The sequence below is a fragment of the Trichosurus vulpecula genome, chromosome 4 (genome assembly GCF_011100635.1).
Source record: "Trichosurus vulpecula isolate mTriVul1 chromosome 4, mTriVul1.pri, whole genome shotgun sequence".
Lineage (NCBI taxonomy): Eukaryota > Metazoa > Chordata > Mammalia > Diprotodontia > Phalangeridae > Trichosurus > Trichosurus vulpecula.
Window position 1 is genome coordinate 35,308,388 of NC_050576.1, and position 27,233 is coordinate 35,335,620.

A 27,233-nucleotide genomic window follows, 5' to 3' on the forward strand; every position below is an offset into this window, starting at 1 on the left:
TTTTCAAAATAATTTGGTTTTATAGCATTAGAGTGTAACAAAAAGGCAAAGGATCAAATCCCTGGTTCTCCTGCACACAGGGAGGCGGGCCAGCAGAAGCCCAGGCCCGCACAACAAATTCATGGGCATCCCACAGTGCTCAGCCCATCCCAAGCCCCTACATGATTGACAACTTCACCAGTTAATGCTGACAGGTGCTCCCCACCAGCTGCAGCACCCCACCCCCCCCTCTGCTGCAGGTGGTCCTGACCATCGTTAAAATGCCCCCTTCCCTCCCCTCACAGTCCTTCCCCCCCCACCCCCCTCCACCTCACTACGCCATTCAGGGTCCCAAGAAGCCTGGTCCAAAAGTCCCCAATCCTCCTGCCCCAAGGCAGGTCCAGAAAGGGTTGGGACCTCAAGACTATACCACTCAGAGACAAGTAAGGAGGTTCCTCAGGAGCTGGGCCCCGGGCCCCCCACCTTGGTGCTTCCAAAGCCTGAGCCCACCCAAGGGAAGGAGCTCCTGGTGCCCAGCTCAGCCCCTGATTGGCCAAACAGGGGTGTGACTCTTCACATTTGGTTTCTTCCGGTCAATCCTTCCGGCCTCTCCCCAGGAGAGGGGGCTGCAGCCAGAGAGGCACCAGGAAGCCAACGGAAGCTGGTGGAGACCAAACATACACATATATAAATATAAAAAGGAGAAAGGGGGGCAAGCACCAGTAATACTGCCTGTTCCACCGTCGTCCATTTGTCCGACCAGCTGGCCAAGGGCCAGCACACTCCCCCATTCCGCCAGGGGTGTTTGCACACACCCACAGGGGCAGGGGGTGCAGATAGCACCAGCTCCCAGTCCCCACAAGCAGGGCCCAGCCTCTTCAGGGGGGCTCCTGCTAGCCACAGGCCCACCACCACCATCCAGGGTCCCACGCTCAGCTTCCCTTCTCCATGGCCAATGTGTGGCAGAAGGACCAGGGAAGGGAATGGGGCACAGAAAGAAGAGCTAGTTCATTTGGTTTTTACAATTTCAGTTCTCAAAATCCTAGTCCGAGTTCCATGGCTGCTTGGGGGCTCTGGACCCTGGAGTGCTCCTGCTTGGCCAGCTGGGTCCATGTGGCAGCCCCTCCCTTACTCCATGATGGCCCGGTAGAGCGCAGGCTCAATGTAATCTTCTCGGTAACGGGAATTGATCACTCGCTGACGTTTCTTCTCCTGCCTGACGTCCTTCTCTGTGAAGATCTCTGTGAAGCGCATGTCTGAGGCCACCGACTAGGAGGAGACCAGAGGCACATCCGTCCAGACCCCTCCATGGCCTGGGCCCTCCCCACCGGGGCTTCCCAAGTCACTCACCAGCCGGGACTTGACTCTCTTGGGGAGCTCCTCATCCAGCGTGTAAACATCATCTCTCTTCACCATGAGCTGGGAGCCATCTTCGAACTCCACCTGCAAGGGAGCATGGCTATTCAGCCACAGCACCCACTCACCTGGGCCCAGCATCTTCTGCAGGGGTAGGAGCAGGAGCTGCCTGGTGAGGCCCAAGAGACGCAGAGAAGAAAAAGACCCACATGGACAAAAATATTGATAGCAGCTTTTTCTGGTGGCCAAGAACCGGCAATTGAGGGGATGCCCATCAACTGGGGAATGGCTGAACAGTTGTACAATATAATGGAATACTACTGTGCTATAAGAAGTGATGAGCACGCAGACTTCAGAAAAACCCGGAAACACTTATGTGAACTGATGCTGAGTGAAGGAGCAGAACCAGGAGAACACTGTACACAGTAACAGCCACAATGTGCAAGGACTGATTTTGACAGACTTAGCCCTTCTCAGCAATGCAAGGACCTGAAACCATTCCAAAGGACTCACGATGGAAAATGCCATTCGCTTCCAGAGAAAGAACTATGGAGTCTGAATGCAGAGTGAAACAGATTCTTTTCTCTTTTGTTTTGTTTTCTTTCTCATGGTTTCCCCCATTCATTATAGTTCTATGCAACATGACTAACGTAAAAATATGTTTAATAGGATTGCATGCCGTCTTGGGGAGGGAGGGGGAGAACATTTAAAACTTATGGAAGTGAATGCAGAAAACTGAAAATAAATAAATTAAATATATTTTTAAAAAAGAGGCAGACAAGGCCTCCCCACTCGCCATACAGGACCCCCAGGCAGACTGACAAGGAGGAAGCCTCCTTCGCAGGGCTCAGGTCACCAGCCAGCTGTCCAGTACCTGATACATCTGGATGGGATGGGAAGCTACAAATGTGGCTCCATAGACTTGTCCATCTGTCCATCTCACTTGGACCACTTCCCCTCCAGCAGGAGGACCCAACTGGAGACAGTCACGACTCTAAAGGTCCAAAGGAAGAGAGAAGAATGAGGGTGACCCAAAGAAAGGTGGCATGCCTATTGCTCAGACTGGCCCAGGGCCCCAAGAGAGGAGGGAGCTGGGGAGAAGAGTCACATGCAACCCCTCCTCTTCCTCCTTCATGCTCAGAAACACCAGGAAGGGACTGTACTGCCTCTGACCCAGACTCGAACCCAGCCCACCCCAGGGAGCAGCCGAGCAAGCCCCTTCTGCTAGGCAGAGATCCTGCAAACTGCGGGGAGCCCAGAAAACAAGCCTCTTTTGCATTAAGAGGCTCCCCCAGAAGGATCTACTTTCCATAGCATAACATCAACTTCCAAACCTCTTTCTTGCCAGCAGAGGCAGCCAAGCAGAAAGAGAGGAGTGGGCTATAGATGGCAGCTCCAAGGGCGCAGCGGCTTTCTGGGGAGGGGAAAGGATCGCTGCCACTGAGACAGGCACTAGTTACCACAATGTCCTCAGGGTAGAGATTGTCGCTGAAAGAACCATCATCAAAGTTGACTTCATAGAAGGTCTCCGTGGTGAGCTGGACCACCTCGCACTGGTAGAAGCGGCCATTCTTGTGCTTGCTGATGACCGTCTGGCCTGCAGAGAGGTCCTGGAGGGAGCCCTTGGCGCGCTGAAGGGAGCCCAGGAGCCCAGGTCAAGCCACACTAGGCACAGAAGCACAGGCCCAACAGCCCAGGGGGCTGCAGAGCCCACTTGTCCACCTGCTCTCCCAGGTGACTGCCTCTCCGCACCACCCTCCAAGCTCATCCTCAAACACCCACAATGGCCCCTGGTGGGGACTGACTTCTAGACTGAGCCCTGACACTTAGACAATGCCAGCCAACACCTCTCAGACTGTGGGGAGACCTGAGAGGACTCAGGTCCCTTCACCTGGAGAAGGGAAGGCTAGCTGTCTTCAAGTGTCTGAAAGGCTCACACAGGGACCACTGGGCCCTGTCAGTTGCTGAGGATGAGATCTGGGAGGTGTCAAACCCAACTGCCAACCACTCAGGGCCAGCTAACAAAGAGCAAGCAGGCCCCGTCAAGGCCTTCAGGAAAGGCAGAGTGAGTCCTCATCTGGGATGCCAGCTTCTAGCAGAGTCCTTGCTCTCAGCCAGCCCAGAGAGAATCGGCCCCAAGGCCCTGGGGCTGCTGTGAGAAAGGGAGAGTCCCTGTGTCCTCTGCCTCTTCCGAATGGCCACCTCCCTCCCTCCCTCACCTCTGCCTGAGAAGGAACCTTGTGCCGAAAGCAGGTGATGAAGACCACAAAGGGCCAGTCGTCCGGCTGCATCATCACCCCGGCAGCCTGGGCACAGCTCACATGGAAGGAGGTTGGACAACGACCATGGGAGCACTGGACACAGCAGCCGGCAACCCTTTTCCTCCGCTTCTTACAGAAGACGCATTTCTGGAGCAGACAGACAGCGACCCGTCACAGGAACAACACTCCCAGGTACAGCTGTCCTCCCCTAGGCTCAAACCCTGAAGCTGCCCAACAGGGCACAGGCCCTCTCCCTTACCAACTTGAAGCGGAGAAGAGGAATTCTGCTTAGGTCCACTGGGCTGCGCTCAGCAATGTTGACAAACTTGGCTTCCAGGACTGCAATGGCACACATTACGTGGACCCACCTATCACCAGGACAATGAGCTCGACCTTGGCCAAGGCTGTTCAGGGCCAGCTTCTAGCCCCACCTATGCCCAAAGGCTGCCAGCCTGGCACCCATCTCCAGTGGGAGGAATCACACCCTGCCCTAACCCACAGATCACCCAGCACAATTCACTGGCCCCACTTAGACAATGTGTCTCATGGAGCCCAGTCACACTCAGGTTTTAAGCCAGTAGCCAGACAGTAGAAACCCCTGGGCCCTAATCAAGCTCATGGGTGTGACTGGGGGGGCGGGAATGTATCTGGCTTGCAGCTGACCAGAAGCAAGGGTGGGTGGCTACAACAGGAAAGGGCCTCTTGCCAGGACACAAGCCCAATGGGGCTACACTCTCTTGGGCCCTCCCACTGGATGAACAGTGACCCCAGCACTGATGTCCATAGGTGGCTCCTGAGCACCCTCCCCAGCCCAGCCTCTCTCTCAGGCTGACTCGCATAGCCATAGTCTTGTAGTGCCAGAAGCTAACCACTGGTCTAATCCACCCTGGCTCTGCTCTCCTAGAGCAGATGAGTGGACTATCCCGTTCCTCCCTCCAACCATTTCCAAAGTGCTCTCCTCCTCATTTCGGGGGGGGGGGGGGAGGGCGACCCCCCCCCTTTGTTTCTCTTTAGTGTTTCATCTCCCTATGCTCAGCCTACCATGTCAGAAGTGGGGGCAGCTGCCTGTACTCACCGATCATCGTTAGCTCTCTGCAGGGCCCCTCCTCGCAATAAGCACAGACAGCAACCCTGGGGGTAGGGGGAGGGAGTGGCCATTGAGGCATCAGGAACCCGAGCACTGTCCCCACTCCCCCTCAGAGGCTGCCAACAGCCAGGAGCCACACAGCCCCGGGGGGGGGGGGGGGGGGGGGCGGGCTACTGAGGCTTGTCACCTCCCCCGCCAGCAGAGGCTCACTGCCCTAGCTGCCCTCGCCCAGCCCCTCACCTCCTCCAAAGCACTGGCCGCACACCGAGAACACATCCAGTCATCTGAGGCCTGCTCAGGGGAGACTCCGTAACAGCCTAATGGAGATAAACCAGAGCCCCTCAGGGAAAGCCACACACGCCCTCAGGACTCCTGGGGGAGCCTGTGGGCACCCTGGGTGTGCGCCTGCACAAACACTTATCCATCACCCATCACCTGCCTACTAAGTGCCCTTCCAGCTGTCCTGTCACTCTGTGAGGGCTGCATTCAAGGGGTGCTCACTGTTTGTGCCTCAACAACCCTCATTAGACTTGGAAAAACAGGGTTAGTCCCGTATGACACAGGAAGAAACCCAGGTAAAGTCCAGATTACCTTCCTTGTCAAAAGCCACACCACAGCTGCAGACTGTTCATGCCAGACTTGACACCCAGTCCGACCTCTCCCTGCCTGCCCCAGACTATTGGCCTTCAGAGTTTTCAAATACTTTCATGGAAACAAGGCTTCCCCGGGCTCTCTCCAGGGCCTTGTGTGTTAGTAAGCAAGATGCGCTCCTCAGCACTTAGTTCAACAAGTGCCCTTGAAGAGTTTGGCTTTTGTTTGCTTTGATTAATTCAGTGTATTTCACTCAGTCTTACTAAGTGCTAAGCCCCAGGCCCAAACCCCTATTAGGTGTAAAACCTTAGTGGGTGTGGATTGGCAACTAAGGTGGGGCCCAAGGTGGGGCTAACTCCAGGGAGGGCCTAGTTTACATGTATGGGAGAGCAGAGGCTCTTGGACCTTGTGGGTTTAAGTCACCTCTTTGTGACGATTCTAGGTCATGTGAGTGAGTCGCATGTGTGACTCACCCCTGACGCTGAAAAAGATATAAAAACCAGGGGTTGGCTGTCTGTTCCTTGGAGTTCTTTGCCACAGCAGTGGTGGCGCGAGTGACTCTGGGCCAACCCTTGTTCTGAGCTCCCGGGCTGAACCTAGATGTTGGTAACTATGAATCTGTATTGGGTCTGTCTGTTGATGTTTGTAATTTGTTTGTAGTTTGCTCCAAAGTTCAGTGTGCTGGTCTCTTCCCCTGAACTAAGTGAATGATATTTGTATGCTGAATTAAAGTAAGCTTGTCAACCCCTTCACCTTGCTTTCCTTTGTTAAGCACATCAAAAGAAACTGTGCTGTTGGCAGCTTTCTGGATGCTGGCTGTGGGTGGATCTTACACCCCCACAGAAGCTGCTAGCCGGACTGTTGAAACACCTTGCCCCAAAGAGCCTGGCACGCAGCGCCCCAGCAGCAGAGTCTGTGCCCACCAAGTGCTAGCACACCTCAGACATGCAGCAGGTACTCAAAGTATGCTGGTCAGAGTGGACTCCTGAATGGCAGGCCGAGAAGGGCAGCCCCCTCACCTACACGCAGGTCGCCCAGGACTTACTAGCATGGACACAGACGCAGCACTTCTTGCAGGTGATCAGGATGCTGGTGCCATCTTCCTCCAGGTAGGGCGTTGAAAGGCTCAGGTCCGTGCTGCAACCCGTTGCAGTGAAGCACATCTCAGGAATCAGAGGCTTGGTTCTGCGCCTCCCTGGATCTGTGTCAGGTCCATTTGTCCAACTCTGGTTGTGGCCTCCTCCCTCAGCCTAGGAGACAGATAGACAGGCAGGGGGCCCCAGTGGGCGTACAAGGCAGCACACAATGCTCCTGCCAGAAACAGAGTTCGTGAAGAGGAAGGCTGTGGCACCGGCCCCCACATCCCACCTGGCAATGGGGAGAAATCTAGTGACTCAGCTAGATGACCTCCACAGGCCTCTCGATGACAGCCCATGAGTCTAACTGAAGATATCCACAGATCCACCCCAGCAAAGGCATTGTGGTGGCTCTAGGAGTCCACTGCTGACCAAGGCCTGAGTCCTGTGCCCCCATCACTACTCCTCACCTCATCCTAAGGACCTTTAACAGCAGGGGCTGTTATGGGGTCTTCACCCCCCGCCCAGCCCACCCCACCAAGATGAAGGCAGGGCTTGAGGTGAGCACCATTTATTCTGAGGCTTCCTGCACACAGGCCTCTGGACAGTGCACATTCCCAGTCTTTCAGGGACAACTGTAACATGACAACCGTCATCTCCCTGTCCCAGGTCTCACCTGTTGGTAGGTTTGGAAAATCATACACACTGCACAGTGTGGGGGCTGCTGAGCCATGCTCTCATTGTATGCCCTTTCAGCCTCGAAGTTCAGGGGTCGGTTCTGCCACAGCTGACTCAGCGGCTTGGCCCAAGGCTCCGTCTCTTCAGCCTCTTCTTCTGGGGTCAGCTGCTCACCAGCCTCTGCAGCCAAGATCAGCCACAAGGTGAGGATGCAGGGAGGAAGCTCAGGCCTGCGGGGCAGCCCCAGGCCCTGGACCAATGGGCAGAGCCACACACATGTGACCTACGGAATGCCCACTGGTCATCTGAGGCCCTTCCCACACGTGGATGCCCTGGTGCCCAGGGCATGGAAGCCATTTTGGGAGTGTCTGCACAGGTGCTGAATGTGCTGGAGGGAGAGGGACTCCCAGGCCCTTTATGGATTGTGAAGTAGCTCTGAGTCGGCTGCCCTCTCTACACATTCCCTGCACACAGAGCTGGCTTCTCAGCCTCACTCCACTCTCCTGCTGACAGTACTAGCCAGCACTTAGCCCTTTACCTCCATTACCTGACTTAGTCTTCACCACAATGGGCCTGGAAGGTGAATTCTATTACCGTCTCCATTTTCTAGATAAGGAAACTGAAGATTTGGAGGCAACATTTGAACTCGGGTCTTCCTGACTCAAGTCCAACATTCTACCCACTGCCCTGCTTTAGATGCCTTTTAAAAAAAATGCTTTTTTCTTTCTGTAGTGTTACTGCAAAAATATCTTTTTTTTTTTACATCTATGTTGCTTTTATTTAAAGCACAAAAGTTAAGACCTGACAAACACATTTGTACGTAGAGAGGAAAAACCCTCTGTCAGAAAAGGAGGCGAGGCATAGGGAGTTCTCCAAGGCTCATTCATTGCCGCCAGGTCTCGGTACCTTTGGGGCTGGAGGGAAGTCGGGCAAACAGTGTGAGGTCTGGGGTCCGGTTCACAAAGCCAAACCAGCCCCGACAGGAGTGGGTGTGAGCAGGCAGTCTCAGGGGGGCCTCCTCCTCTCACATCTGCAGAGTCAAAGCCACCCCCTTCCCTGCCGCCTCCCTCCACAGGCTGATGGGCCCTGAGAACTCAAATAACAACAAAACTATCTTTGCTTAACTTGTGCATTGGCTAGGAGAGTTTCCCAACTGCAAATGATGCTGCCTTTGGGGTTTTCATTAATGACACTGGGCTAGAATTCTCCCTCTCTGCCTTATCCTTCCTTGATCAAGTTATCTGGCTATAGCTGTCTCATCAGGAGTTTGGTGCAGCACCTTCTCAAATTTCAGAAACAATTCTGTAATAGAGAGCCTGTCAGTCATGACATGTCTTCAAGACACCCCTTCTCTCCTCTGATGCCCCACCCCCCCACCCTCTGGTGCAGGCCCTCCCTCCATCACCTCACACCTGGGGGGGGTGGCAGGCCACACCTCTCCACTCTAGGCCATTCTCCACTCAGCCAGGACAAAGGGGACTGCCTTAAAATGCAGGTCTGATCACGTCACCCCCTTGCTCAATGACCTCCACTGGCTCCCTAGCTCCTCCATTTGGCCTTTGAAGACCTTCATAAGCTATCCTCTCCCTGACCTTTCCAATCTCCTTCTATCTTACACCACACTCCCCCCCCCCCAATGGTCCATGAGCCAGTGACCCTGCCCTCTGGCTCTTCCAGATATTCCAGACATGCCCAGCAGGACCACAGACTCCAGGCCTTGGTTCTGGTTTTTCCCAGTGCCTCTTCACCTCTTGGCTTCCCTGGCCATGGCCTTCAAGTCCCAACTTAAATCTGACCTTTCTCCATTCCCCTCAATGCTGGTGCCTTCCCTCTGGGGATTATTCCAATTTATCCTGTATGTGGCCTGTATCTCATTGTCTGCATGTTGTTAGACTGTTAGACTGTAAGCTCCCTGAGAGCAAGGACTGTCTTTGGCCTTTCTTTGTATCCACAGTGCTTAGCCTAGTGCCTGGTACATAGCAGGCACTTAAATGCTTCATGACCATCATTACTGACTAAAACATTTATAGCAGCAATTCCAGCAAAGAAACCAGTGAGATGCCCATAAATTATGGCCTGGCTTATAAACAAGTTGGAGTCCTAGCTAGTCTCAGAAAATGGCACACCTCCAGGATGCCTGTGCAGCAGCCAAGGGGTAAATCAATGGTCCCACTGGAAATAACTTGGGCTCCCTAGTGGGTGTGGGAGGGGGAATACTTCAGATGCCCTAGATCCTAGACCCTGTTCAACCCACCCAATCTCCACTCAATTCTAATGACCACAAGGAACACAGCAGAGCCATGCCAAAGGGCATCACCCAATGGGACCAAGCCCCCAACCTAGCGGAAAACCAGAAAACGTCTGCAAGGAGCTCATCAGAAGAGGGTTAAAGGAGCAGGGAAGGGAAGCCCATTGGGAGCCCAGAGGGCTGCAGGGAGGCCTGAAGGGCCTGGAAACCCATGTGAGCTCAGGCCCAGAAGGCTCCCCTGCCACAAGCTCCAGGGTACAAGCCTGGCTTCTGGCATAGTACACAAGCCCACCTGCCTGCCCCTCCTCACAGAACTCACCATCATCACTGCCGCACTCCTGGGCCACAAGTGGGTGATGCCGAGGAAGCTTGCTCAAAGGCTGCCGACGGCCCTTCGCCTTTTGACTCTCCTCTTCTGCATTCTAGGCCAAGGACAAGAGTAGTTAGTGCAAAGCTCCAAGCAAGCCCAGCACAAGACTCCAACAAGCAGCACCGGACCCCACCAGGCCCCTTTCCCTTCCCTTCACTGGGGCTGTTCTGCCATCTTGTCCTTAAGTTGTGGGTATCACTGGGTTCATGCTGTCCTCAACTCCTCACTCTTTTCTTATCCCCCCTTTTCTCCTGACTCTGGCACTTCACCTCCGGACTAATGCAGCAGCCTGCTGGTCTCCCCAAGTCTCCTCGAGTCCAATTTGACTTTGTCACCACCCCCCACTCAAATTCCAGTTGCTCCCCATCACCTCCAAGATCAAATATAAAATCCTCTGCTTGGCATTCAAAGCCTTTCATAAGCTGGCCCCTCTCTTTACATCTTACACTCCTTCCTCCACCCCCGCCATGCTCTCTGTGATCCAGTAACACAGGCTTCTGTGTTGTTTCTCAAACAAGACCCACTGTCTCCAGACTCTTGGCATTGTCACTGGCTGTTGCCCCTGTCTGGGATGCCCTTCCTCCTACCTCCACCTTCTAGCTTCCTTCAGGTCCCAGCATTAAAATCCCACCCTGTACAGGAAGCCTTTCCCAGTCCCTTTAATGCCAGGGCCTTCTCTCTGGACATCACCTCCAATTTATCTCATTTATATCCCTAGTTCCCTTCAAGGCTCAACTCCTTCAGGAAGCCTTCCCTGATGGTCATTTCTAGCAACCCCCAAACTAAAATGGATGGTCTCAACTGTGCACCAGGATGCCCAGAGCTCAAGAAACAGGGTGCCAGGCACATGAAGGAGCTTAGTCAATGCTTGCTGACTGACTCATTAGCTTCTGAGGTTTTTAAGGGTGGCCTATCCTTCCATCATTGGCCCCTCTGTTGCCTCACCCTTGGACAGAGATGGCTGGCTGGGCAATCTCGAAGTGTTAAGGAGAAAGTCTGCCCCTGGGAGCACTTCAGGAAGACACGGGGCTGCTGCCAGCTCACATGCAAAGCTCAGCAGCAAAACCTGCTCACCAGTAGCAGAAACCTGACTCCCCCAGGGTGCCTGAGAAAGGGAGGCCACGGGCTGAGCCAGACCCTGGCTAGCACCAAGGAGAGCACCACACAGGGTTGGGCAATGGACTTCTCTGTGTACCTGCCACCTGTTGTACTGGAGTCTGTTCAGCAGACACCCAGCAATGTTTGCTCAGCTTAATCTTCCGACCCGAAAAACCTTTCTTGTTTAGCAAAAGGCCCGTGGTGTGGACAGTGCTCCCAAACTGGTTATTTTAACATGATATATCAAGGCACACCACAGCCAATACCAGATCTTCTGGGCAGGACCATGGCGGGGGCCAGGGGGTGGGGAGAGGGAGGAAGAGGAGGGAAAAAGGAAGGATTAAGAGCCTACTATGTGCCAGGCACTGTGCGAAGCACTTTACAAATATTATCTCATTTGATCATCATAATGATCCTGTGAGATAGGTGCCCATTTTATAGTTAAGGAAACTGAGGCAGACAGAGGTTAAGTGATTTGTTCAGGGTCACACACCTGGAAAGTGTCTGAAGCAGGATTAGAACTCCAGGCCCAGCACTCTCCACTGTGCCACTGGGCCCTGAAAGGGCCAAAATCAGGGGTAGGGAAACCTGAGGCCTCGAGGCCACGTTGCAGCCCTTTGACTGAATCCAAACTTCACAGAACAAATTCCCATAACAAAAGCAGTTGTTCTGTAAAACTTGAACTCAAGGCTGCATGTGGCCACATGTGGCCTCGAGGCCGAAGGTTTTCCCACCTCTGGCTAGAGGCAAAGGCTTCTGCCTCAGAGCAGGCCCTCCCAAAGCCCCTGTATCTACAGCAACAAACTGCACTGGGGCCTGGCCTCCCTGTCCCCACCCCAACCCTGCCACAGCTAGCACCTCAGAGAATTCTTGTTCTGAATCATCGTCCTGGGCACAGCTGTGGGCAGTCAATGTTCGGCGGGCCCGATGAGACCGGGTCTCAGAACTGCGAGCTCGGCTCTTTTTGGAGGCCTGGTTTGTAGTGCTAGACAGCGAAAGGTCCAAGGCTGCAGCTTCCTCCTCCTCCTCCTCGTCCTCTTCTTCCAATTTAACATTCTTGAGTTCTTCAAATTTCACTTCACCAGAGTCCGGATAATCTGAAAAGAAGAGTCCAGTGAGATCCAAAGGACAATTAGGGCCAGTCTGCCGTTCTTGGAGAGGCTGGAGGGCAGTGGTCATCAGGCTAATGGGCAGTTAGCTATCCAAGGCAAGGCCCTGCCCAATCACAGGGTCCAAACACTGACACCCAAGCCCTTTCTGGGGCCTCCTCGCTCCATCTCCTGGGCCTCACCTAACCCATTACTCTCTGGCTTGCTGGATGTCTCTCTCTCCTTCCCATCAGAGAGGACCATGAACTACACAAAGCTGGCGAGTCACCAAAACTCCCAAGCTGACCCACCAGGACTCTGCTATCTGGGGTCATGAAGGGAATCGAAGGCTGGCTAAGTTTGTGGGTTTGAGCCAAGCCTGGCTTGGGGGGCGAAAGGAGGAGACTAACCTGGCGAAAGGAAGGTGCCGTTCTCAGCTCGCAGTGGTGACACCAAATCTGGGCCAGGTTTTCCAGGAGCAACAGCTGTCTGCTCCCCATCCATGTCATAGGGTTCTCTCTGGGCAAAAGCCTCGCTTTCACTCACCTCCTGAGGCACCTCAAGACACACCCGGTGCCTCTTGGCTCCAATCCGATGCTTGGTGGGGCTAGTAAGAGAAACACACGCCTCCTTAGGGGAACCCTGGCTCTCTGGAGGGGCCAGTCCGGGACTAGCACATCTGAGATGCAAACAGTGGCACAGTCCCTGCCCTCAGGGAGCTCATGTCCTAATGGAAGAGCCACGCCCAATCCTAGCTTTCCTTAGGCAAATCACCACCTCTCTGGGCCACAATGAGGGAGTCGGATTAGGTCATTAGGACGCTTCTTCTAGCTCTAAAATCAATCATCTCCTATGACACCCCCCACCCCTTCTGTTCTGTATTTGTTCATTCCTGGCCAAGCCTCCACCTCCAGCATTCTCAAGCCAAGTTTTCACACCCTCCTGGGCTGGCCTCACTCCAAGAGCATCTGCTTGCACCTCTGCCAATGTCCCACCCGAGTGGGAAGCTGATCTTGGCAGGGTTCTGGGTACGTAAAGAGCCAGACTAGGACAGGGCCCTTTCCAGGGCCCCGAAGGACCAGGAGTTTGTCATGAGAGCTCCCAAGGAAGAGAATACCCAATGCTGCTTGTGTCCTTGACCCTCAGAAGCAGGTCTTGGTTACCTTCTCCTGGCATCCTCACTGACTGGGTCCCCATTGCTGTCCAGGGCTTCCTCCAGGCAGTCTTGCTGCTCCCCCTTGTGGAACTCAGCTGCTTCAGGGGTGGGCAGAGTGTGGTCAATGACAGGGGCATCTTTGCCGGCCTTCCACAGCTTGTACCGCTCAGGCTGGAACTTGCGCACAAATACATCCATAGATATCTTCACCATATCCTTCCTGCAAGAGCACTGTACCACAGAGAAACAAGGCTGCTGCTAAGTCCCCACAGCTGGCCTTAGCCTTGCCACTGCTCAGAGAGCCCACAGAAGCCAACTCTCATTCACTTAAGAGTAGGTCTAGCAGATCTGCCCTGAGGCCCAGAGGCCCCCTGGGGGCAAGGGGACATTTTTCTAATGTGATGAGCTCAAGAACTCAGTATGAATCACTGATTAGTTAATAATCTCCCTTATACCAACAATATCCCTCAGTGATTGGCACCCTAGTAGCCTTTATCCGATATCAATTAGCTTTTAGAATGGGATCTCTACCAGGAAGACGCAGGACGAACTGAAACACCCACCAGAGTGCTCCTTCCTCCAAGGGCTCAGGGCCTTAACCCCCAGAGTGCCTGGGGGCCAGGGAGGGGCACACTCCAGAGACACTAAGAAGGACTAAGTGAGAGAGTCATGAAGCCAGAGATTAGGGAGCCAAAGCAGCCCAAGCCCTTCCCCAAAGAGGCACCTTTTATGCCTAAAAGGTATAAGCCTGGACTCAAGAAAAAACCAGGAACATGGTTTGTCTTAGGTCCACTGCAGAGTGGGAAGGGGGTACTTCCTGGCGGCTTAGGCCAAGACACATAGGGCTCCCTCCTGGCCTAAGAACCTTGACCCCAAACCTGTGAGTATAGTCTCTAAATCTCTGGGCACTGCTTCTTTTGAAAACCCAACGATTGCTGAGGAGAGGTAGGGCTCCTAACCCTGGGCTTCCTTCCTCACCAGGATGGTGCTACTGGGCTGGCCTGCTGCAGTAACCAGGGCTCCCCAACAAGGGCCTACCATCAGGATGCCTGAACCACTGCCCCTCTGTGCACCTTCACCGTGTCAGGGGCCTCTCAGGGATCCACCCCAGACATCAGAGCTCGGGGACAAGGCAGGGGCTCCTACACAAGAGTCAGGGTCACCTGTGCTGGGAGAAAGGCCTACGCTGTAATTAGAAAAAGCCCTTTTCCCATTCTATCTTAGTGTCTGAGGTGGGCTTGAAGGCGGAAATTGTACCTTCACCTTCAAAAGCCTTAAGAGAGAAGGGCCAGGAAGCCCAAGACCTACGAAAGGTTCTTGTATGGTGAAGATCTTGGACTTTTGGCTTAAGACATGACTGTGTATTATATAAGATGATGCATTTAGTAACTGAGTCCCAGAGTCTCGGAGCTGGACAAGAGCACAAAAGCCACTGCTCCAACCTGCCTAGAGTAAGAATCTCCTAGGTGCCCACTTGGCAGCTCCTCCAGAGCTCCCCTGCCCCACCCAAGGCGCTCCCTGGCAGGGCAGTGTCCACATTAGCTAAGCCAAGGTCTCCTTCACACCAAGTCTCAAAGCCTCCCTCAGAAAAGTCCCCCCAGAGCACTGGGTTCAGCCCCTTAGGGAGCAGGGAGGGCAACCCTGACCTTCCTCCTCCAGTTTATTACCACATATGATGTTCCCTGAACCTTCCTTCACCAGATTAAGTGTCCCCACTCATCATGGGACCTGGATACCATCCTCCCAAAGCTGTGCTGGATGCCCAGTTATGCACTTGGCAGTGTGGAGGGGCAGGCTCCCCACACCCTGACCTGGCCAGCAGGTGCAGGCTCCTCCAGGCCCTTACCAGAACAGACTGCTTGCCGTACTCAATCCAACGAAGGGTGGCAAAGTTGGTAGACTCGGCACAATTGAATCCATGGTTGAAGCCAGCATGGTAGCCATAAGGAAAGGTGATCATAAACTCTCCAGCCTCCTGAGTCACCTGAAGCCGAAAGGGGGAGGCCCAATTAGAGAAGTGGAGCCCAGGGAAGCGGGCCTGCTGACTGGGTGGCCTTGGGCCATCTGCACAGCAGGGAGATTGCAGAAGTGAATCTCTAAGGCCCCTTTTTCCAGGCTTCCTAGTCCACCTCAGGACTCACCAAGTTAACTCTTCTCCCATCCCGCATTTCTACTTCCAGATCAGAGTGAGAAATGTTCAGCCCCTGCGGCCCTGTTGGAGCTCCCTGACCCTGGACATATTCCCTCTGTCCCTTGAACATCCCAAGCCCTTCCAAGCCCTTCCCATCCCAGAGGGGACCCGAGTCTGTAAGGGGAAGGCCTATGGCAGCTGGAGCAAAAACAGCCACACTCCAAAGAACTGGAAATTGAAGGAATGCTTATTAATTGTAATGGAATACTATTGTGCTCTAAGAAATGACAAGCAGGATGCTCTCAGAAAAACCTGGCAAGATTTCTCCGAACTCATGCAAATTGAAGTGAGCAGGAGAACATTGTGCATAGTAACAGCAATGCTGTACAGTGATCAGCTGAGAGTGACTTAGCTACTCTGAAGATGATGACCCCGACAATTCCAAAGGATCCAGGATGAAAAAGGCTATCTGTCCCCAGAGAGTACTGATGAACAGAGCGCAGACTGGAAGCAGACCTTTTTATAACTATTTTTATTGTTTTATTCTGGTTTTCCTTGTAAGATAGCTAACACAGAAATGTTTTTGCATGACCTCGCATGTATAGTCCATATCAAATTGCTTACCTTCTCAAGGAAGGAACAGGGGTGGGAGGGAGAGAGAGAATTTGGAACCCAAAATTTTAAAAAATGTTTGTTAAAGTTTTTTACATGTAATTGGGAAATGTTTAATGAAATAAATACATAAACACAAATTTTTAAAAGAACAGCCACACTCTGCTCAAATTCATGAAGTACAGCTGGCAATCTGCCAGGACCACCAACTCCAAGCCCCAAGAAGGGCCATCACCTGCTCCTCCCTCCCTCCATGCCCATGCACAGGAGGCCTGAAGCCAAAATCCTCAGTCAGCAAATAGGGAACCCACCTTATCAAAAGGGATGCCATACTTCTTCAGGATTGAAGGAGAAATCAAGGTCATTTTATGGCGGAGAAAAGCCTCACAGCTTTGGGCACTTCCTGGAAAGAAACCTACGTAAGAGAGAAGAGAGGTTACAGCTAGCTCTCCACCCCGAAGATCCCAGGAGGGGCAGAGGGGGCCCTAGCAGCAGGTAACCCAGCCCCCATGCTGTCAGGTACTCTTCTGAGCACATTTCCAGCCTCAGCTTAGACGTTCCTGGAATGAGGAGGAAGAAGAAAGCATTGGCCACACCTCCTCCTGTGGGGTCTAGCCCCTGCCCCGTGCCTGGACAAGCCACCCTCCCACCCCTACCCACCCTGAGCATACAGCTTAGGGTATTTGTGGAAAGTCCCCATCTATTATCTTGGTAAAGAACACATCAAAGCAAAGCAAGAATCAAACACCCAAAGGCATGCCTCTATGCCCCCAGCCCTCTGGATGGGGGTCTGCCTTCTTCTGAAGGGAAGCAGGGCTGGGTGTCCCAGTGGAGATTCCTGAGGAAGTCAGGGCAGAGAAACATTACCTTTGGCCAGCCGCTCCAGACGTTTGCCATGCTCTGGGGGAATGGAGTACCTGGAAGCACACAGGGGAGACGGACACATCTTCCTTTCGTTTCATTCACCCCCTGCGGGCCCTGGCTCCTCACCCCCATAGGCATCTTGCAACCCCAGAGCCCAGGACAGGCACAACAAGGTAAGGAGGTCCGAGGAGCACAGAGTAAAGAATATCCACCACCAGGGGCTGGGGGCAACACTTCACCAGAAGACAGTGACTTAGCAAAGCCACCATTTCTGGCCACCTAAAGCTTCCCTGCCACCTTCAGCAGCCCTAAGGCCAGGGACAAAGAGGAGGGGGTGGGGATGGGGTGGTGGTGGTAGTGGTGGTGTCAGTCTACCCTCAAAGGAAACAAAGCTGCTAAGGCAGGCTTCAATCACTATGACGTCAGTCCTTGGAGGTCTGCATAGGGCTTGACCCCCATCATCTCTTCTGAACCTCCCCCCAGCTGCAGACCTCAGCCCCCTCCCAAAGCAGTCTAACCTCCAGCTTCCAGGAGCCTGCCCACTTCTGTTCTTGGCTTAACAGCTGGTTCACCTGCCTCTTCCTGCTCCCAAGGTGACCTTGGCCATGACCCTGGCTTCAGCTGAACCTCTGTGCCCATCATGCCGAAGTCTTTCTTATCAGCCCCAACCTTTGCTTCCATACTCAATAGCTCTACCGTAGGCCATGCCCCTCTTCTGCTCAGCTGCCTATTTCTGTGGACGAACCACTGCCCACCTCTCCCCAACCCCACCAGTGCCCAGGGCACCCGTGGATACACCTGCAGAAATGTTCTTTATAACATCAGCTCTTTCCCTGGGCCACCCCCTGCATCGGGAGGGAGCTAGGTTCCCTATCTCACTCTCCATCACTCTCCTGTACACCCCCCCCCCCACTCTCATGCAACCTGGGGCATCTCTGACCTATAGTCTCTCTCCAGTTTCACACACACCTGACCAGCCCACCCACCATGGGGCTTCCAAGACCAATTTATTCATGTCTAGGTCCAACTATGTCAGTCCAATAGTCATTAGAGAACCTTCGGTGGCTCCCCTTAGCCCAGAGTCTAGGACAAATGCCACAGCAACCAGTGACCAGTGGCACACTGGCTGTCCCCTCTCCCAGCCTTTCTTCCCATTCCACTCCCCTCAGCTGCCCTAAGCTCCAGAAATTAACCCAGAAACAGACCCATCAGGACACACCTTCCCCGGCCTGGAACAGGCATCTGCTCACTCTCCTCTGTTTTTCTGGGTACCCAGGGGCAGGTGGACAGGCTGGACTCACCAGGATTTGGGCTCGCCAAAGTGCAGGTAGTTGATGCTATACAGGTCCATGTCCTCCGTATGCCAGGCAAAAGAGGTCTTCCACATGCCAAAGTAGAGGTAGGGAGTGTTGACGCCCTCAATGGTGATGCCGCTCTCATTCTCCACTACATCCAGGATGGTGTTCAAGCGACCAATGTTCCATTCGTCTACATGCTGCAAGCCACAAGCCCAGTCAGGAGGGGAAGAAGGGGTCCAGTGGGCACCACCTCTCCCCACACGACAGGCTCTTGCAATGGGAGTCCCAGGTGGTTGTGAGTGGTAGCATTAGCAAGACTACTTCAGACAGAAGCGAGGGTACATGGGCAGGCCACCAAGCCTCTTTCAGGCTGGCCTCTAAGCCCACCCACCCACTCAAGTAGAGAAGGGGGAGAGGGTAACTTCTTGCCTACAACCCATCCAGTAAATCTGTACCCCCCAGCCCAACATTCAGCCACCAACATCGAAAATGTACCCACTGTGAGTGGAGCATTGTGCCCAGGCTGGAGGCTGAATCAAACAACTGGGCTTGACAGCTCAACGAGAGCTTATAAAGAACACCAATGAAAAGGATGTGCTGGGCCTGAGAGGAGGTGGTAGTTCGGAGCAGTAAAATGTCAGGAAGGGGAGGGAAAACAAACTGAGATACCTCAGAGACATTTGGGGATGGATCTCAGGAGAGGGAGCAGAGCTATATTGTCTAAGAGATCTGGGAATCGGCTGTACAGAAATGACCATTACCACCCCCACCCCATTAGAAGTGGTTGAAATCACCAAGGGAGAAAGGGCAGAGAGAAAGAAGCTCCAGAACAGAACCCAGGGGAAACCCAATTAATGGGCATGACAAGGATAAAAAGGACACTGAAGAGGAAGGGGTGCCAAGAACAATGTGAGGAAAACCCAAAGGAGATTAACACCCAACCACTCAACATGCATTAAGGGCCTACTATGTGCCAGGAACTACAGGTGAGCAGCAGTGTCAAAGGTCACAGAAAGTGGCTGTTTGATTTGACAACTAGGAGAATACTGCTAACTTTAGGGAGCCAGATTGCATTGGCTAGAGAGCCAAGTCTTGAGCACAAATGGCTTTTTCAAAGAACGTGGATGAGAAGGGGAGAAATGCTGGGTGCCAGCTCTCAGCAAAGGTTGGACCAAGCAGAGACTGTGAAAAGATGAGGGACACAGGGGAGTTCCAATTGGCAGCAAGAAAGCCAGACAAGAGAAAGAGGGGGAATGGCAGGGGGCACTCTGCTGGAGAACACAGCATGGGAACTTGGCTCATTCTGCACCCTAGGGGCCTGGGAGCAGGAGGGCTTCTGGTCAAAGGCAGTGGTCAGTGGAGACCCCTTTCAAATGGCCCAGGAGGGCCAGGTGCTGAGGTTACAAGGCAGACTCGGAATGACAGAAGTCTCAGACCCTTCTAGCCAAGGAGCTAGGATCACCAAGTGGTCAATGCCATGCAGAGGAAGACTTGGGAGAGGACAGTGTAGAGCTGGACTGATTCACTGATGGGTCAAGATGAGCAGAAGAGACCTGGGAGGGAACTGAGGGCTCAGTGGTGTGGACCAGGAGTGCAGAGGAATGGGCAGAAGGTCCATCTGCTCACTGATCTCTGGCCCACTGACAAAGCTCTGAGCTCACTCTAGGAGCAGATTCACACATCAGAGCTGCTCAGATCAGGGCCCTGTGTCTGAGCCAGAATCAAAGGGAAAGGGCTCCCAGAGGCCTAGACTCAATAAGCATTGGCACATAGTAGCTGTGCAATCCTGGGCCCATCCCTTCATCACCTTTTGCCTCAGTTTCCTCATCTGTAAAATGGAGATGCATTGTCCTCCTCTCCCAAGTCCTGGCATCCTTGTCACATGACTAAAGGCACCCAGCCAAGTCTCAGCCTGCCATCGCTCCCACCATCTGCTGCCCACCCCCTGAACCAAGGCTGAGAAAACAGCCCCCCCCGTGCTGACAGGGCCCCTACAAATGTATGGGACCAGCACTGATGGGGCCCTTGAGGATGCCAGGTGATCCTACTCCACTTCCATCCAGGGACATTAGCCTTCTGGATGTTCTGGGCACAAAGGCCCTCCATCTCTGACTGGCATGCTCTCCCTCCCCAGGTTCCCATCACGGCCCAACCAAAGCTCCCCCTTTCACAGGAAGCCTTCCCCAAGCCCCTTAATTCTAGTGCCTTTCCTCTGCTAGCTATTTCTGCTTTCTCCTGCACAGAGCTCCCTCAGACACACATCTTTGCTTGCTGCCTCTCATATTAGATTGTGAGCTCCATGAGGGCAGAGTCGGTTGTCTTTTGTGTAGCCTTCAGCAGAGCACCTGGGCACAGAGTTGGTGGCCTAATAAACGTTCACTGACTTTCCCCTTCCTGAGGGAACTTCAGCCATACTGTCTATGGCACAAATTCCCACAGTCTAAGCTGATCTGATCCAATGCTTCCCAACTTCTTCATCTTTAAGTCCTATGTCTTAAGGGACAGAGTAAGAGGTCACCTCAGTGTCCTGGATAAGTCCAAATCACAGGTCCTGGAGAATGGAACCCCAAAGAATAAGACGACTAGCAGCTCTGAGGCTCAAAGTATGCCAGGGAGCCCTGAAAAACGTGGCGGAGGGGGATCAGAAGGGGTCACTGGATCAATTTTCAAAAAGCAGGGAAAAAAGTGGAGTCGGCCAATAAGCTGGTGAGATTGACATCAGTTTCTGGCAAAATTCAAGAATGTTTTATGAAAAGCACGGTCTAAGAGTAGCTAGAAGAGGCAGCAGCGATCCCATCCCAGTCCACCTGGCTGTACCAGTCTTGCCAGATTCACCTTACCACCCCCCAGAGAGCTGGCAATTATCAGTCTACAGGATTCTTTTCTAGACAGGGCCATCGGCCTGGGAGAGCATGGAAAGTCAGAACTAAGTGGTCCTTGGCTCCCTTTGTGTTTATGTTCCTGGGCACCACTGCAAGGCAAGAGGAACAATGTCCCACAAACTCTCTTGGTCACCTCATCAGAAAGACCCCAGGAACCATCCTGCCCAGAAGGGGGCAACTGAACCATGACTGGGCCTCATCCAGCCATGACAGAAACAGCAAGCCACAAGCCTTGGGCAAGAGCTGACCACAGTAGGAGCCAGGCTCCATGCCAACAGTTGGGGACACAAAGAAAGAAAAACAGATCCTATTTACGACAAGAACTGCATCTCCAAAGACAGGAAAAGCCTGCCCAAAGTCTGGATGCACCACACAGAGGGCCTCGCACCCCTCTGCAGGAGGGCAGGCCAACAGCTGCCATACTCACAGCAGCCACTTACAAACGGCTCCGTCCATTCTCGTCAGACCATATGACCCAAAAGAAGAGAGCCTCCAAAAGTTATGTCAGGGGCAGGATTTGAAACCAGGTTACTATGGCCTCCATGGCTATCCTCTACCCACTAGGCCTCCTTGCCTCCCCAAAGCCCTCCTCACCTTTTCATACAGTGTCCCGTTCACATCAGCACCATAGATGGGGGGATTGAATGTTAGATTTTTCCAGTATTTTCGCTCAAGTTCTTCAAATTCATTGTAGCGTGGGGTACAGTACCTTTGAAAAAAACAAACGGACACAAACCACCTGATCATTCCCCATCAAGAGAAGAAGAAAGCGTCAACAGAGTCCCCTGTGCTGGGGCAGGAGGAGGAGGAAAACCTGCTTCCTGCCTCTGTCCAAATGCCCAGCCCTTGCCCCTGCAGGCATCTGTACTGGCCTGGCCTGGCATGGGCCTCAGGACAAGGGCATCTGTGCTGGCAGAAGAACTAGAGTGGGGAGCAGGCCCTATACCAGTAGCTCACAAAGAGGGTCCCCAAAGGGGCTGCTCTAAAAACCCCGAGCCAGACTGCTTCCTTCAGAGATGGACGGGCCTGATCCCTGATCACTGAGCACACACAAACTCTGAGAGTACCATATTAAAGGGATGGTCAAAGAACACCTAGAAAAAGGCAGCAGGCAGATCAAAGGATAGACTCGAGAGGGGAAGAATGGAAGGCAGGAAGACCAGTCAATGCAAAAGTTATTCCAAGAGTATAAACAAGAAATACTGAGGCCTTGACCTTGGCAACTGCAGCAGAGTGGTGGGAGATGCTGCAGAGCAAGCCTCAACACTGCTGGGGGGTGGGCAGGGGGAGCAAGAATAGACAGATGATGAGGACTCCAAGGACTCAGCCTGAGGGAGCTTCTCCTTGGCAAACATCTACAAGGGACAAGGGATGGCTGGCCTGGAGGGTCCAAGGTCACAGTGGATGAGCTGCCCATCAGGAAGGTGGAGAAGGTCATAGAGGCAAGAGAGAATGAGAACACCAAGCAAATGCTGAGAGGGAAGGGAAGTCAGTGAAAAGCCAACCAAACAAAGCCCAAAGGAGCCTTTGTTCAGAGAGCAAGCAAACACCAGCAGCACAGAGGCATGGGGCATCAGATGCAGCCAGGAGGGCAAGGAAGCCAGAAAAGGCTGCCTCAGTGGAGCAGAAGAGACAGAGGCCTGAGGAGGGAGTGCCCAGGACCTGACCAAAGGCAGCTTCCTTTCTAGAACTCTGACAGCCCCAGGAGAAAGCAGACGGCATGGCATAGAGGGAATGGCCAAGGGCAGAAGGCCGGCGACCTGGTCCTACACAGCCAAGTTCCGAGGAGCTTGTGCCCAGGCTGGCCTGGCAGCTATGCTAACTCTTTACAACCACATGGACCTTGTCCCGGAGGGGAGGGGTGGCAACTGGAGTGCTGCATCAGATGTTCGAGGTGTGGAACCAGAAGGATGTGGCCAAATGGGAACCAAGAGCTCCACAAGAAGAGAGGGACTGCTTGAAGGAGCCTTCAAGGTCATGGCACAGACAGAGCAAAGACGGCACCAGGGCTGTGGGGAGAGCCTAAGTTAGTGCCAGGGGAGGCAAGAAAAGACTCAAGGAAGGTCAGGTTGGTGAGGTCATATCCTGAGAGGGAAGAACACAGGGAGGGTGACCACATCCCTCAGCCAGGCTGTCCCAAGTCCCTGAGGCAGCCTCCCAATGTGGATGCATACTGAGTCCTGGAGGAAGTGGGAGCCAAAGGACAGGAGGCAAGAGGTATGGCAGAGCCGTGCCAAGTCCTAGGAGAGCAGCAAAGGGGGAGAACTAAGGAGTCTCAGGGCACGAAGTAGCCCCTCCCCAGAACCATATCAACATTCCAGGACCAATGACTCTGGAACCTCGAGGGCCCTGACCCAAAGTCCAAACTTCGAAGGCAGGGCCCAGGGGAGGAGGGAGGGGCTGTTGGTGGAAGCATCTGTTTGAATGGCAGCACAAACTCTGGTGAAAGAATAAAAAAGAGAAAAGTCAGGATCCCAGAAGAGGGACACAAAGACACAGCTTGGTGTCAATCTCAGATGGCTCTGGAGTGGAAATCAGGCATTACGGAAGGATTTAGAGAAACAAATAGAGACACAGAACAACCAAGAGCCAGCAGGCAGAATGGAGGCAGTGACGGGGACAGGGAGAAAAAGGCTGTTTGGAGCCAGAAGCTTTCAGACTAAGCGATGGCTGACACCTCGAAGCAGTGGGACCTTCCACAGATCACCCAAGAGGCAGCCTGAGATGGGGCCAAGAGGGCAGCTCACTTTCAAGAGGTGGCATGAGAGGGGCTCAGGGGGGCAGCTTACCCAAGAGATGGTGTGAGATGGGACCAGGGGGAGCAGCTCACCCAAGAGATGGCATGAGACAGAGACAGGGGAGCAGCTCACCCAAGAGATGGCATGAGACGTGGCCAGAGGGGCAGCTCACCCAAGACATGGCATGAGAGGGGCTCAGGGGGGCAGCTCACCCAAAAGATGGCATGAGACAGAGCCAGGGGCAGCTCACTCAAAAGATGGCATGAGAGGGGCTCGGGGGGCAGCTCACCCAAGAGATGGTGTGAGATGGGGCCAGGGGGGCAGCTCACCCAAGAGATGGCATGGCACGGGGCCTGGGCAGCTCACCCAAGAGATGGCATGAGATGGGGCCAGGGAAGTGTGAGACAGGGCCAGGTGGCTCCACTGGGAGCCAAGGGCCTTGGGTTCAAAATACTGGCTCTACCACTTCAACCTGGACCTGTGAGAGCTTGAGAAAGTCACCAGAATTCCCTGGGCCTCAGCTTCCTTACAACAAAGACAAAAAGGCTGGACTGGAGGGACTAACTGCCCTTGGGCAGTTTCCTCCTCTGAAAACATGGGTATGAGCTGGGCTTTCCAAAGCCTCAGTCCTTGGACCCTACCTCAAGGAAGAGGAGCCCAAAATGGGCCACCTGGGAAAGGAAAAAGAGAAAGGCTCAGGTGCCAAGCCCTGAGGGAGGGAAGGCAATGAAGAAAGAATGGAGGCAGCAGAGACAGAGAAGGCCCCATCACAGAAAGTGGTGAGGACCCTCAGGGCTTGCTTCCATCCCAGCCCCTCCCAGGCTAAGAGGAGGGGGCTGCTCGGACGAGACAGGCCCCAAGGGGCTCAGCTTAGTGGCACAGACTTTACTCCTTGGAGCCCCCTGCTTGAGGCAGGAGGAGAAGGGCAAATAGCAGCTGCTGCCCAGGCACCACGACAGGATGGCAGTACCCCCAGGGAGGGCAAGGGCAGCAGCGGGAACGCTCTGCATCCTCCTTACTCACTTGTCACTATTGGCTATCCTTCGAAACTCCCGAACAGTCATCGCCTTCTTCTGGATGTTGTACTGGGTAAAGAGGCCAGACTGGCCAGTCACCACCTGCTGGATGGGGGCCGGGATGACCAAATCATCGATGTCATCGTAGGTCGACCGTGGCCTCCACTCCTTTGGGGGAACCACCTGCGAGGACAGACCCAGTCCGCTCACTCTGGCTTTGTGATCACCCCACCTCAGCCCCCACCCCAAGACCAAGAAAGGCAGCTGCGGGCCACTCATGGCAAAGGCTGCCTAGGCACCATCTGAAAGGAGGCCACGGGTGGGGAGCAAAGCCCTGGGAGGGCCCCAGTGTCTGTGTCCTCAGCCAGGAGGTGAAAACACTGGGCCTGGAGTCAAGAAGACCTCAGTTCCAATCCCGCCTTGGACACTCACTGGCTGTGTGACCCTGGGTAAGTCACTTAACCTCTGTCCCCCTCAGAATTCTCATCTGTGAAATGAGGGGAATCATAGCTCCCACATCTAATGAGGTAGTACTCATACCCGCCCAGCATAGTGCCTGGCACATAGTAGGTGCCATATAAACATTAGCTATTATTATTGTCGCTACCATCATTACGACTAGACCTAGGAGGCCAGCTGCTCTTCCTGGAGGAGACTCTTCGCAATGAGCCTGGCTCCTTTCTCAGACCTCGAAGGAAGGTGGCCTGGCTCTTCCTGGTCTCTGGGGCCACGTCTCCTATGTAGAACCTGCCTCCCCTAACCCTCCCCCCACCCCGGGCTCTCATGCCTCTCACAGCTGGGCACCCGGGCACACCGACCTTGGCCAGCCCCGCCCGGTGCGCTCCTTGCGATTCAATGTAAGCAATGTAGCGGCTGAAGTTCCGGAACTCCTCCATGGTGGGGTAGAAGGTCATGATGCGGGCGCTGGGGTTCAAGCTCTCTGACTCGGAAGCCATGCTGCCTTCTCTTCTTAGCTTGATCCAAGTCAAGAAATCTGGAGCAAGAAAAAGCCAAGTTCTCTTGGTCTCCCCCACTGGGCTGGGAGTTCCAGGAGAGCAGGGACTCCAATCCTTGGCCTTTCTTTGTATCCCCAGCGCTCAGCACACAGCAAATGCTTAATAAACGCTGGCTGGCTGGACTCCACTTGTTTGTACGCTGCATCCACCATTAGAGACTCGGAGCTCCTTGAGGGCAGAGAATGACCATGGCTTTTGCCTGTCTGTGCATTCCCAAGACGGCACAGTGGAGAGTGCCAGGCCTGGAGTCCTGAAGACCTGAGTTCAAATCCAGCCTCCTACACTTACCGGCTGGGTGACCCTGACCAAGTCACTTAACTCTGTTTGCCTCAGTTTCCTCACCTGTAAAATGAGTTGGAGAAAGAAATGACAAACCCCTCCAGTGTCTCTGCCAAGGGAACCCAAACGGGGTCACAGGGTCGGACACGACTGAAACAAATGAACAAGTGTCCCCAAGAGCTTAACATAGGCCCACGCAGACTAGAGGTGCTTCATAAATGTTTGGTGCCTTGATCTGGCTAAGAAGCTGGTTCCCAAGAATGGGGCCACTGAGTGGATTCGGTCGGCTGCCACACTAAGGCACCCTCAAGGGCCCGGTTGCATTCACCCTGTCAGTAATCATTTATTAAGCTCCTACTGTATTTGCCAGGCGCTGTGCTAAAAACTGGGGTTAAAAATAAAAGCAAACGACAGCCGCTGGCCTCGAAAAGCTTGGTCTAATGAAGAAAACAAATTGCAAAGAACTATATACACACAAGCCATAGACTGGATGAAAAGTGTTCAGTTGTGGGAGGGCCCAGCTGCCGGGAGGGCCCCCAGTTGCACCGTCCCCAAGCCGCGGAAGACAGGCTCAGAAGCGGCGGGACAGCGGGGGGCTGGGACCACTTCCTACCAGACGGTAGGAGCCCAAGGCGGTCCCGAGCCACGGCCCCCGCAGGCCCGACCCGCAGGAGCAGCAGCAGGAAGAAACCTAGGTACGGCCCCCCGGCGCTTATTGGCCGAGCGCGGCAGGCACGGATCCACGAAAAGCTGAGAGGCCGCAACGCCACCTCCCATTGGTCGGGGGAGCCGCCAGTCCGTACGCTGGGCCCCCGCCGCCCCTCCCCCACCCGGGAAAGGCCAGCTCCGAGCGCAGGCCTCAGGTTCCAACAAGGGCCCACAGCGCCCAGAATGCTCACCCGCGCGTGGCCGCCGCTCCGCCACGGACCTCGGCCTGGCGCTGGCGCCGCCTCGGGCTCCGCGGAACGCTACCCACCAGCTCCACCACGACCACCTCCGACCAGACACTCGATGAGCTCCGCCTCCCGCCTGCTCGCGCAGCCGCACAGCGCCCCCTCCGCAGCCAATCGGCTTCCAGCAACTTTCCTGGGACCAGCCAATAACTGCTAGTCAGGACCGGGTAGAAGGCGGGGCTTCGCCCCCGCAGGCCAATCTACGCCAGCTGCGTCTGTTGCCAGGAGGAAACGCCGGCCCCAAAGGACCAGAAGCCACTGAATGACTCGGCCACCTCTGGAGATAACCAATCAACAGTAGAAATCTGCCCGACGAGGGCCAATCAGCGCCAGAGAGGGGCGGTGTCCGCCGAACTGGAAGGGCCAAGAAAAGCTGAGAGGAGGGGCGGGACAGGGTTATTATGGGATGTTCCCCGAGGGCGGGGGCCCCCGGGATCTTGACAATAGTGACCGCTC

General features: G+C 54.2%; 1 protein-coding gene across 2 annotated transcripts; it reads right to left on the reverse strand.

Annotated features, from left to right (window-relative positions):
• KDM4A (lysine demethylase 4A) lies at positions 1 to 26,874 on the reverse strand. Of its 2 annotated transcripts, none has more exons than XM_036756202.1 (22): positions 26,724 to 26,874; positions 25,348 to 25,523; positions 24,537 to 24,712; positions 21,370 to 21,484; positions 17,897 to 18,090; positions 16,599 to 16,648; positions 16,043 to 16,146; positions 14,835 to 14,972; positions 12,996 to 13,219; positions 12,243 to 12,439; positions 11,603 to 11,841; positions 9,596 to 9,698; positions 7,027 to 7,208; positions 6,320 to 6,524; positions 4,924 to 5,000; positions 4,672 to 4,727; positions 3,856 to 3,964; positions 3,555 to 3,743; positions 2,796 to 2,966; positions 2,210 to 2,329; positions 1,330 to 1,422; positions 1 to 1,248 (listed from the first exon to the last, which is right to left on the reverse strand). In XM_036756202.1, exons 2-22 carry the CDS (start codon positions 25,483 to 25,485, stop codon positions 1,108 to 1,110), a joined length of 3,021 nt encoding a protein of 1,006 aa, XP_036612097.1. In that variant the 5' UTR covers positions 25,486 to 25,523; positions 26,724 to 26,874; the 3' UTR covers positions 1 to 1,107. The 2 variants fall into 2 exon arrangements, with proteins under 2 accessions (XP_036612097.1, XP_036612098.1); XM_036756203.1 differs by having other exon boundaries at positions 3,573 to 3,743; positions 26,724 to 26,865.
• Positions 26,875 to 27,233: the final 359 nt, after the last annotated feature.

Excerpts from the sequence above, each read along its gene's own strand:
- KDM4A (XM_036756202.1), bottom strand. The coding sequence starts at position 25,485 with ATGGCTTCCGAGTCAGAGAGCTTGAACCCCAGCGCCCGCATCATGACC. Across the intron at positions 16,147-16,598 it reads TCTGGAGCGGCTGGCCAAAG|GTTTCTTTCCAGGAAGTGCC; the intron begins GTAATGTTTCTC and ends TCTCTTACGTAG. Across the intron at positions 7,209-9,595 it reads GGAGTGCGGCAGTGATGATG|AGGCTGGTGAGCAGCTGACC; the intron begins GTGAGTTCTGTG and ends TCTTGGCTGCAG.